The sequence below is a fragment of the Lolium perenne genome, chromosome 7 (assembly GCF_019359855.2).
Source record: "Lolium perenne isolate Kyuss_39 chromosome 7, Kyuss_2.0, whole genome shotgun sequence".
NCBI lineage: Eukaryota > Viridiplantae > Streptophyta > Magnoliopsida > Poales > Poaceae > Lolium > Lolium perenne.
In genome coordinates this window covers 96,472,919-96,485,219 of record NC_067250.2, presented here as the reverse complement: position 1 = coordinate 96,485,219, position 12,301 = coordinate 96,472,919, and the positions used below count along the sequence as shown (strand labels likewise).

The 12,301-nt window shown below is 46.1% G+C and overlaps 1 protein-coding gene across 1 annotated transcript; it reads right to left on the bottom strand.

The window, feature by feature from the left end:
- Positions 1-2,008: 2,008 nt before the first annotated feature.
- LOC127316577 (glycerophosphodiester phosphodiesterase GDPD1, chloroplastic) lies at positions 2,009-5,188 on the bottom strand. The gene is made up of 7 exons (XM_051347015.2): positions 4,832-5,188; positions 3,671-3,730; positions 3,478-3,558; positions 3,176-3,376; positions 2,982-3,077; positions 2,572-2,768; positions 2,009-2,457 (listed from the first exon to the last, which is right to left on the bottom strand). The coding sequence occupies exons 1-7, from the start codon at positions 5,105-5,107 to the stop codon at positions 2,232-2,234; spliced, it is 1,137 nt and encodes a 378-aa protein (XP_051202975.1). The 5' UTR covers positions 5,108-5,188; the 3' UTR covers positions 2,009-2,231.
- Between the last annotated feature and the right edge of the window lie 7,113 nt (positions 5,189-12,301).

The following is a 12,301-nucleotide window of genomic DNA, read 5'->3' as shown; positions in this document are numbered from 1 at the left end:
CTTCCGACTTTCATCATGGATCCATAGTCACTTGATGTCAACACAGAAAAAGAGCTTCGCACCGCTCCCTCCAGAACCAAACGGTCGGAATAAACGCATGGGTGTGCACGACTGAATACCTCCGATCCAGCAAACTCTCCAGGCAAAACACTGTTACATTCGCCGGCGGAGCCTTCCGGAACTCAACCCTCCGGCCAGATCACGAGTCCAGGCCTCCGGTAGGTCCTCCTCTTCACGCAAGAGAGGCCCTAGGACCGCCGCCTTTATTCAGGCCGGACCCCCACGTCGGCGACCATCCCGGGCTGGCCAACCCAACCCTCCACCGGCGATACCATCGACGGCTTCCATGCACCTCCATCTCACCGCCGGATGGCGATGATAGATCAAAAATCCACCACCTCCAACCGCAGGCCTACCCTCTCCGGCGAAGAAGATGCCACCTCCTCCGTCAAATCCAAGGCTGCTGCCCCGGGTGCATAGTTTTAAAAACCGAGCCGGACCGGCGGTTCAACCGGAAAAAACCGGAACCGGGGCCTAGGCTGGCTTTTTAAGCGCAATGGACCGTATGGGCAGCTGAGCCGGATTAAACCGGGCAAACCGGGGTCGAACCGCCGGTTTCACGAAATAAACCGGATCGCCGGTCTGACCGGCTCAATATTTTAGCGTTGTAAAAATTTACATGTCCTAAGCAGGATTCGAGCCTTGCACCTCAGGAGATGCGCGCAGCGTCGGAGACTAGCTGAGCTAGAATTTCTTTTTGCTTAGAGTAGAGACCCATCCCTTTTGTACAGCATCTACACAGTATGCTTGTATGCAAGTTAGCAACGTCGGCTGCCATTTTTTCTTGATTGATGTTTTGCTAGCTTTGATGTATACACGATATCACTTGGTTGTTGCTTAGCTAGCTTGCTGCTTGCCGACGCTGCATCCAAGCTAGCAACATTTGTTCTGGGCACTTGGCTCTCCGCGTACGTCTGGCAATTGCAGGCTTGCAGCTGGTTAGTTGGCTAACTACATTCTTTTGGTTGATCTTAGGTCGTGGCTGAAATCTCCAGTCTTGGACTTGCAAATTGTTGATCAGTTGTTGACAACTCTTTGATATCATTATGTGATTAATTATGTTAAATAACAAGTATTAATTTTTTCCATACATGATTATTTATTTTATTGTAGCATTTATAAGTAAAAATATATTGCTTTATGTTTAAAAAACCAGACGGTGAACCAGTGAACCAGTGGTCCGACCGGTAAAAACCTGAACCGACGACCTCACCGGTTCGGTCACCGGTCCGGTTTTTAAAACTATGCCCGGGTGCCCTCGTGTCGCGGAAGATGCCCGAGATCGCCTCCACGCACCAACGAGAGGCGGGGGTGGATGGCATGGCGCAGACCGGGTCTGGCTGCCGCCCACCACCAACCCCTGTCGGAGTGCTGCGGGAAGCCGACGAGAGGAGGGAGACCGCAGCGCCACCCATCCCACCCACGCCGACCGGTCCGCCAGCCGACGGGAGGAGGGCCGCCGCCGCCGTCGCCCATCCCACACGCGTCTGCTCCACCATGCATCAAGGAGGTGGGGATCCGGCCGCCGATCTCCACGCGGCGACGAGGAAGGGCCCCTGCCGCCTCCACGCCCCGAGGGACTTTGCCCCGGCGGCGCTACCGGCGGCGGCGGAGGGTGGGGTGCGGGAGAGGTTAGGGTTGGGGTGCGGGAGAGGTTCGGGTAGCCAACACGATGCTCATGGCATGTCAAATACATCCTTTGCTCCCTAATATAAGACGCTTTGGCAAACTAAATTAGCTTGATGAAACATCTTATATTAAGGGGGGTACCTTTTTATAATCTCTTTGTTGCTTGATCCCTTTTTTCGTTAGGATATTGTTTTGGTGACTTGTAATAAATGTTGTACTGATAAGTTAAGTTTATGCATCACCTTGATGCAGAGGCCACGAGTGACAAAGCGTCCATAATCTAAAAAAATCAAGCAAATGCTTTATCATTAAGAACTGGTAGTTCAAACTACAATCTAGTAATATTTCATAATATTATGGCAAAGCACTGTTGTTCTTGTGGTTAACAAAGTTGTTATGCACACATTTGCAACAAGATTGATCGATCATTACATGCAGAATAATTTCCTGATAATGCCACTATCGGCATGCTATGGAATCATATCTATTTACAACAACAATGCTCTAGTATGTACCTTCTAGACTAGTGTTATATTCATCCTTCAGTGTGGTTGCTGAATCAGTTCAGGTATAAGCCGGAGCAAGAACCCCAGCTGCTGCTGTGAGAAGGCCTCGTGCATTTCTATGCCAGAACTGTTACTGAACGTGCTCTGGCTGAGGCTGGGTTTACTGAATTCTGCCACGACATTCGAGATTTCCTCCACTAGATCAACAATGACACCATTCACACCCATCAGATGCTGGAGGTAAACAGCCTCCCGCACGTTACTGCCGATGCAACCAATAAATCCAGGAAATCTGTAAGATTGCTGAGGACATAACAAAGGCTAACCGATAAAAGATCCAAGAACCCTGAATGCATGCTTAAAATGTACTGCTTACTTGAGCTGCCCATAGGTGAGAAATGCAAGGTTTGATTCTTGAGCTTTGAGAATTGCTGAGGGATTCTTCAGAACCCCTCTCACTTCTGAGACGACCCCATGCAAGTCATACTCTTGGCATACTCGGATAGCCTGGTCAACGGAGTTCCTTCTCTCATCATTGTATTTAGCTGTTCCCCCTTCTGTTAAGAACAGTACCTAATAGAAAAAAAAAGTTTCAAAGAGACCGTGTTGACATAGGAAATGTTATTATCCCATTCATTGCATTGTGCAAAATCACACATGAAACAGGTGTAATACTATTAGCGAACTAGATTTTTCTTTTCTCTCAAAAGGAGGCAGAGTTGAGGAAACTTTCAGCAAGTAAAATAATACAAACAAAGAACACAAAAGGTTTCAAGGTGTACTGACAGGATATACGCTTTGGAGTTCCCGTGCTATCCGTGCCGCATCAGGTTGGAATGTTGAGAAAAAGATTGGCCTGGTGCCAGCATGCTGAAAAACAACCTACCAGAGCACTTAACGGCGTTATGATCATCACATCACAGTGACCAAATGATTGTACACAAATTAATTGATATCATAACAAGGGCAAAAATTCATACTTGCAATACAGCTTGAAGAGCACAGCTAAGCGTGCCACTCGGATAGATAATGTTGTCATCAAACTTTAGCTCGATGTTAAATCCCAGATGGGGACTGATATGTTCGAAGACTTCCTGCAATGTGCAGAGAGAATCATCTTCTTCTATGCTCCAAGTAAGTATTCTCCCATCTTCCATCCGTCTAAGTAAGGGCTTGGAGACCTGAACGGGCAATTACAAAGTGAACACTATGGCGTTTTGATCACACGCCAATTAACTCTATGCAGGAAATTAAAATCCAACAGATTGAAGGGACAAAGCACCTTGTGGGATTCTCTTTGTACCCCATATGAAAGGAACTCTTCCAGTAGAAGATCAGTAACACGCCTTTCATATAAAGCCTCCTACAAACGTTGCCCGTTATAAAGGGTTAAGTGGAGAGTTTTCCTTGCAATAAATGAAGGATAGTGCATAAAAAAAAGATGGTAACAATATGAATGGATGGAAAGAACATACAGTTCTTTGGGTGAGGATAAAGTCATCGTGGAAGATAACTGGGCAGTCATCTTTTGTAACCTGCAAGCCAAAATGGTAGGAACACTACTTCAGGGGACCTGTGTAATACTGTAGTCAGATAAAAGGAAGGGATGCATGGATAAAGTCAGGAAGTTGCAGAATACTCCAGAGGAACTGATTGGTTGTAATATACTGAAAGTAAAGAGAAGGGTAAGGCTTCATCGACGTAGTTGACATGCATGCTTCCAAATTCCAATGATTGTCAATTACAGATTTCACTATTGCTTCAAGGTGAGAATGACTCCTTGATATCATACAGTACAACTTTTTTTTTGGGGGGGGGGGGAGGAGGAGAATATCTTTGTTACCCATGAATAGGATTACAATCAGCTAACAACACCTGAGAAACAAACTCCAGCGAGTGATGCAACCAAACATTGGTGCCATCCCTGGTTCTACGTAGAACCTAGGAAAGGCTTTGTGCATCACATCGATACAAAGGCCAGGGGTTTTAACCTCCTTTTCATAAAAAGAAAAAATAACTTAGAACCTTTATTTTTTAGATAAAAGGCACTCAGTGCCGGACTTTAAATTAATAAAGCCCTACGAGGTTCACAACACAATACCGATAACTTAGAACATGGGAGCTTGTCATGCAAAACTTCAGCACTACAAAACTCCAGGCACGATCACCCTCACGGCATCACTCCCATACCATTTAGTGTGATCATTGGTTTCCATGTATTTATCTAACGAGGTACTGTAACATGACAGCATTACACTTCACACTGGGAGTCAGGGACACAAATTACCCGATTTCGCCTCACGTGCTTGCTGCTTGATTCAGAGAGGGAAATACTAACATGTTTATGGCGCATCTGAATTCATACATTGCTACGTACATGCCTACATCTATGTTCTCGAGGTCGAAGATCCCACCAAAATTAGTTTTACGATTGTAGCAGAGCACACTTTATTTTCTCGAATAAGAACAGGGCACTGGGCACACATTGCTCAATGCCTCAATCAACCACACTGCCTACTAGTTTCGCTCGTGATGCTGTGGCGCCGATTCGAAAATACAAGCTTAAGCCAGCTTGGGCCGTATTAATAGCAAATTAATGACGGGAGATGGCAGCAGAGGAAGGCTAGGTACCGTACCTGGACGTCGAACTCGACGAAGGCGACGGCGGCGTGGTCGGCAGCGCGGGCGAAGGAGAGCAGCGTGTTCTCCCGCTCCCTGACCGCGGCGACCCGCGCCCCGGGCGGCGCCCCCACCGCGTTCATCCCCATCCCGCGGTGGCCCCCGACCACCATCCCGCGCTCCGCCAGCAGCGCGAACGGCAGCTCCCGCGGCGTCCCTCCGGCGACGGCGCGGGCCGAGATCGGGCGGCTCGCCGCCGCGCGAGGGGTCGTCGCCGGAGCCGGATGCGCCATTGGGACGCTGGCCTCCTCCCACCAAATCTTTGGCTTTTTATTTTCTGCCCACTTGCGCTGGCTGGCTGGCTGGTTCGTGGTTGGTTGGTTGTCGTGGTGGGAAGAATTTGAATACTTTTAGAGGACACGTAACCGCCGCGCGCGCGGACAGACGGACGGAGCAGCGGCGACACGGCGCGGAATGCTCGCTTTCCCTGGCTGCCGCGCGCGGGCATCGTTCGGGATGGATCTTGGATATTCCGTCTGTCCACGGCGGCATATTCCGTGGGCCGTTAACAGGGCAATGACAAAAACGTTGTTGGATTGGACACACTACACGTATTTCCTCGTCAGCATAAGCAATGTCCCGATGTAGCTTGTTTATTTGGGTTAGAGAAAAAAACGTGATTCGAGTTTGAGCGCACAGCACCAAAATCATGGATTTGATGGCGTACACATATGTTGTCATGTGTAACGTTGCACACGAGGAGAGATGGAGAGATAAGGTGGATACCTGATAAGGCTTCATCATTTGTAACGATCTGATCTGTAAGATAAAGATTAGAACGATCTTCCCTCTTTTCTCACGTGTTGTTGTAACTTAATGTAAATAAATAGTGTGCCTATATTGGCACGCATTGAGTCAAAGCTCTTGGGCAAACGTTAAACCAAAACAATCACATAGTATCAGCAAACCAAACAAATCCAAACAAAAAAAAAACTATAAATTCATCCTTGTCCACCGCCGGTATGACCAGCCGGCTCATGAGCCATGACATGTCGGAGAATCTCACGCGAGGAAAATTCTTGCTATGGGAGACACAGGTGCACCCCGTCGTTGCGGCGCCTGTCTGATGGGGTTCTTTGACATAACCAACGAGGCGACACCGACAACGGTCTACGTCGAAAACAGTGACGAGCCAAGGGCTGCACCGAAGTGAGCAATCCTGATCATGAGTCGTGGGTTCAAACTAACCAACAAGTTATTTCCTATCTTTTGGCATCGTTGTCAAAGGAGATCTTGGTCTCCTGCATTGGGATGAGGACGACATCGAAGGTCTGGATGGCGAACAAATCCATGTACGTCGCCCAGTCTCGCACCCGCATCGCCAATCTGCGGGTGAAACTTGCCAACACCAGGAACGAGGGGAAGACCACGACATGGTACTTCGATGTGGTCAAGGCCATCATCGATGAGCTCGCTGGTGCAAACCGACCGATGGAGGAAGACGAGATGGTAGAGTACCTCCTCACTGGGCTTGACGACCCCAACATTCCCCTCTTCGCCTTCATAGGTGCCAACCCCCATGAACAATCACTCCGTCGGTGAGTTGTATGCCTGGGCTGGGGGCAACTTTAGGAATGAGAACTATAAATGTCTTATTTATCTCCTCCGGACTATCTTCTCCCCGGAGTATCCGGAGCACATCCATTGTGACTTCGGCGCCACAAAGTTCCCATTTTCTCTGGAAGAAGTGGGCAGGATACCCATCCGGACCTAGAGCTTTCGTTGGGAACATTTGATACAAAGCAGTTTTTACCTCGTCAGTTGAATAATTTGCAAGCAGATCGCTATTCATTGCCTCTGTAACTTTCCGAGGTATCGTGTTCAAAACCTGATCCATCCCACTAGTGCCTTCTGACTCGTATAGGATGTTGTTGTAAGGGTATTTTACCCTTATCCATTATTTTGGTAACAATGACACCGTGCTAGAGTATTTGGCCTAATACATGTTTGTAAGGACAATCCCAGGTATTAGCCAAAGAGGCATAAATGGTGTATCAAAGGAATAAGAAGGCTAAAGGAGACCCCCCACTTCGACAACAATCAAAAAGGGGTCTACAGCATCCTGTCGGTCAGAGGCCCGGTCGGACCGGCCCATGCGCCGGCCGGTTCCGGTCTGCCGCCCGGTTGATAGGGCGCACGGCGCCAACCGGCCCCTGCGCTCATGCCATCCGGGAGGCTTACTGGAAGACACTTTAGCGCTCCGGTCTCGGTCCGGTCTGCCACCCGATTTGGACCGGCGGGTCCGGTCCATGGCCCGGTCGGACCGGGTGCATGACCGGGCGTCCCGACGCCAACCGGGCTCTGCGCTGATGCCTTCCGGGAGGAGTACTGCGCGACACTTCGACGATCCGGTCTTGGTCCGGTCTGCCGCCCGGTTTGGACCAGCGGGTCCGGTCCCTGGCCTGGTCGGACCGGGCCCTGCGCCGGACGCTCCGGTCTGTGGCCCGGTTGACCAGGAATCTCGAGGAGAAAGCTGAGGTGGCAAGTTGACAACGGCCATATTCCAAGTGACACTATATATACCCCTTCTTCTACCTCTGAAGGGGTAGGCACTACACTACAATCTGTTCTTGAGCTCTCTCTCTCTCCTACTCCATTGTTAGAAACACCAAAAGCCTCAGATCTCCCTCCTCCTCCACCCAAACTCAAATCCCTCCAGGGAAACGATAGAGGAGGACCCGATCTACTGTTCTACCAAGCCAAATCTCATTCCCCTTGTATTCATCAAGAAGCTTGCTCTCTAGGGTTCTTTGGAAACCCTAGGTGGGCAAGAGTGGTCCGGAAGCATCCGGGTTGTGGATTTTCTCCTAACAAGATTGTGAAGGTTTGGAGGCTACCTCAAAGTCTACCACAAGTGAGAGAGTTATTCCTTCGTGGGATAGGCTCCGGAGAATAGGGTGAGCCTTCGTGGCGTGGGGAATCCTTCGTGGGACCTCCACCCCTCCAAACGTGACGTTGAAGGAGATATGCCCTAGAGGCAATAATAAAGTGGTTATTATTTATATCTTTATGTTTATGATAAATGTTTATATATCATGCTATAATTGTATTAACCGAAACATTAGTACATGTGTGATATATAAACAACAAAGAGTCCCTAGTATGCCTCTTAACTAGCTTGTTGATTAATGGATGATTAGTTTCATAATCATGAACATTGGATGTTATTAATAACAAGGTTATATCATTGTATAAATGATGTAATGGACACACCCAATTAAGCATAGATAAGATCTCGTCATTAAGTTATTTGCTATAAGCTTTCGATACATAGTTACCTAATCCTTATGACCATGAGATCATGTAAATCACTTATACCGGAAAGGTACTTTGATTACACCAAACGCCACTGCGTAAATGGGTGGTTATAAAGGTGGGATTAAGTATCCGGAAAGTATGAGTTGAAGCATATGGATCAACAGTGGGATTTGTCCATCCCGATGACGGATAGATATACTATGGGCCCTCTCGGTGGAATGTCGTCTAATGTCTTGCAAGCATATGAATAAGTTCATAAGAGACCACATACCACGGTACGAGTAAAGAGTACTTGTCAGGAGACGAGGTTGAACAAGGTATAGAGTGATACCGATGATCAAACCTCGGACAAGTAAAATATCGCGTGACAAAGGGAATTGGTATCGTATGTGAATGGTTCATTCGATCACTGAAGTCATCGTTGAATATGTGGGAGCCATTATGGATCTCCAGATCCCGCTATTGGTTATTGGTCGGAGTGAGTACTCAACCATGTCCGCATAGTTCGCGAACCGTAGGGTGACACACTTAAGGTTTGATGTTGAAATGGTAGAACTTGAAATATGGAATGGAGTTCGAATATTTGTTCGGAGTCCCGGATGAGATCCCGGACATCACGAGGAGTTCCGGAATGATCCGGAGAATAAGATTCATATATAGGAAGTCATATTCCAAGTTTGGAAATGATCCGGTGCATTTATGGCAGGTTCTAGAAGGTTCTAGAAAAGTCCGGAAGAAATCACCATGGAAAGTAGAGTCCCGGAGGGACTCCACCATGCATGACCAGCCAACCCTAAAGGGGAGGAGTCCAAAGTGGACTCCCCTAGGGTGGCCGGCCAACCCACCTCAAGGAAAGGTGGGAGTCCCACCTTGGGTAGGACTCCCTCCTTGAGTAGGTTTCCCACATATGGGAGGTTTTAGTGTTGGGGTCTTATTCGAAGACTTGGACTAGAACTCTTGGGGCTTCCACCTATATAATGAGGGGCATAGGAGAGGGGGCTGACCACTTCAAGCCTCAGCCTTGGCCACACCCCTTAGAGGGCCGGCGACCAACCCCCCTCTCTCCCCAAACCCTAGCGGTCTCTCTCCTCCACCACATCCCGCACGCTTAAGCGAAGCTCCGCCGGATTTCTCCACCACCACCGACACCACGCCGTCGTGCTGTCGGATTCAAGAGGAGCTACTACTTCCGCTGCCCGCTGGAACGGGGAGGTGGACGTCGTCTTCATCAACAACCGAACGTGTGACCGAGTACGGAGGTGCTGCCCGTTCGTGGCGCCGGAAGCGATCGTGATCAAGATCTTCTACGCGCTTTTGCAAGCGGCAAGTGAACGTCTACCGCAGCAACAAGAGCCTACTCTTGTAGGCTTTGGAATCTCTTCAAGGGTGAGACTCGATAAACCCCTCGTTGCTACCGTCTTCTAGATTGCATCTTGGCTTGGATTGCGTGTTCGCGGTAGGAAAAATTTTGTTTTCTATGCAACGTTATCCTACAGTGGTATCAGAGCCGTGTCTATGCATAGATGGTTGCACGAGTAGAACACAATGGTTTTGTGGGCGTTGATGCTCTTGTTATCTTTAGTTTGAGTACTTTGCATCTTTGTGGCATAGTGGGATGAAGCGGCTCAGACTAACTTTACATGACCGCGTTCATGAGACTTGTTCCTCATTCGACATGCAACTTGTATTGCATAAGAGGCTTTGCGGGTGTCTGTCTCTCCTACTATAGTGAAGATTCAATTTACTCTTCTATTGACAACACTAGTATCACCGTTGTGGTTCATGTTCGTAGGTAGATTAGATCTTACTCGAAAACCCTAAACCACGTAAAAATATGCAAACCAAATTAGAGACGTCTAACTTGTTTTTGCAGGGTTTGGTGATGTGATATGGCCATAATGTGATGATGAATATGTATGAGATGATCATTATTGTATTGTGGCAACCGGCAGGAGCCTTATGGTTGTCTTTAAATTTCATGTTGAGTAGTATTTCAAAGTAGTTGTAATAGTTGCTACATGAGGTGAACAACCATGAAGACGGCGCCATGAACCTTGACGCTACGCCGACGATGATGGAGATCATGCCCGTTGATGATGGAGATCATGTCCGTGCTTTGGAGATGAAGATCGAAGGCGCAAAGACAAAAGGGCCATATCATATCACATATGAACTGCATGTGATGTTAATCCTTTATGCATCTTATTTTGCTTAGAACGCGACGGTAGCATTATAAGATGATCCCTCACATTAATATCAAGATAATAAAGTGTTCTCCCCTCGTATGCACCGTTGTAACAGTTAAATGCGTTTCAAAGCATCTCGTGATGATCGGATGTGATAGATTCAACGATTCACATACAACGGGTGTAAGCCATGTTGCACACGCGGAATACTTGGGTTTGCTTGACGAGCCTAGCATGTACAGACATGGCCTCGGGACAACGGAAACCGAAAGGTTGAACACGAGTCATATGGATGATATGATCAACATGTTGATGTTCACCATTGAAGCTACATCATCTCACGTGATGATCGGTTTTGGTGTAGTGAATTTGGATCGTGTACTACTTAACAACTATGAGGGATGTTGTATTAAGTGGGAGTTCATTAGTAATTAGATTAAAACATGAACTAATTATCATAAACATAGTCTGAGTAGTATTTTGAATTAATTTTGTAGTATTGGCATCCGTTTACTACTATGCGCTAGTCTTATAATTGAGGCAATCTTGTTAAAATCGACAAGAAACTTTACGGATTGGTACCGTATTGTTAAAAAATCAAGAATTGATTAAGTCCTATTGCAAACTTTTAGTAAACCTCACATTGTTGATTCAAAGAGCTATGGTTTCAATTAGTACCTAAAGTTATCTTGTCTCCGTGAAACTTGAAGTTCAAATCTGTTTGAAAAGTAAGGAGCTGAAAATTTAGTTTTCGGAAATAATCAAGGTATGAGATATATGTGATATCTAAGACCTTATTGCAAGATGATAGAATATAATTTGGTGAGACTACATGAACTCATAAGTTTTATGGGAATGTACGAAGGTTGAAGACGCAAGGCGTCACAATCCTCCAACTATTGGGGCACTAACGATATTCGCATATCCATGAAGTGACCATCCTTAATATGCACCGTTACTAAAACTCGTCGTTTCGAAGCATCACGTGATGATCGGGTGTGATAGATTCTACGTGTGCATACAATGGGTGCAAGCTAGATTTGCACATGCAAATACCAAGGTTAAAACTTTACGAGCCTAGCATGTACAGACATGGTCTCGGAAAGTCGTCATGATATGATGGATAAAATTATGAGTGAAATTGTTCATCATATTACAAAATTACTAATAGTGAAATCTGGAACACTTGTCATATGATGATCAACTTCAAAGTAAGAACCTCAAGGTTATTGGTATTTGACCAACAAACCTAGAAGTTATTAATGTTGAAGTGTTTTTCTGAATAATGAGGAAAGCTAAAAGAGAAGCGCAAAAGATATTTTGGCAAAAGAAAAGAAAAGACTAGAAAGTCTAGCTCAGGTGTATATAAATGATATACATGTTATGGTTGTATTCCTAGTTAAGTCACACAATGAAATTCTTGGGTATTAGTACCATATTGGTTGGTATGAAGTGTCATACAAAACAACGCAATACAAGAATACAATGGCCTAAGTGACTGACAAGGAATATGATAGAAATGCACGTCTGGAATAAAATAAAGTGTTAGTATGTTCGTCGTTGGCATTCTATCTAGCCCTTAGAATTTATAATAAAGAACTTAATAATTGTTATTTTGCTCTGGTCAAATGAAAACAATGAGTTGTTCAAATTATGACATTACTCCATGTACGATGGATAAGTTATTATAAATCTTAATGGTGAAACACACATACATAAAACTGACGCTAAAATGCCATAAGGCAAATGATTTGAATTCCACTTATTTATGGAACCGCCATTTAGGTCATGTTAGAAAGGAACGCATGAAGGAACTCCATGCAAATGGATTTTTGGAGTCATTTGATTTTTGAATCATTTGGCGCTTGCAAATCTTTTCTAAAGAGAATGATTAAAATACCGTTCATAGGCCAAGAGTTGAACGGGCAACAAACTTTGTGAAAAATACATAATGATGTATGTGGTTCACTGAGCATAGTTGTG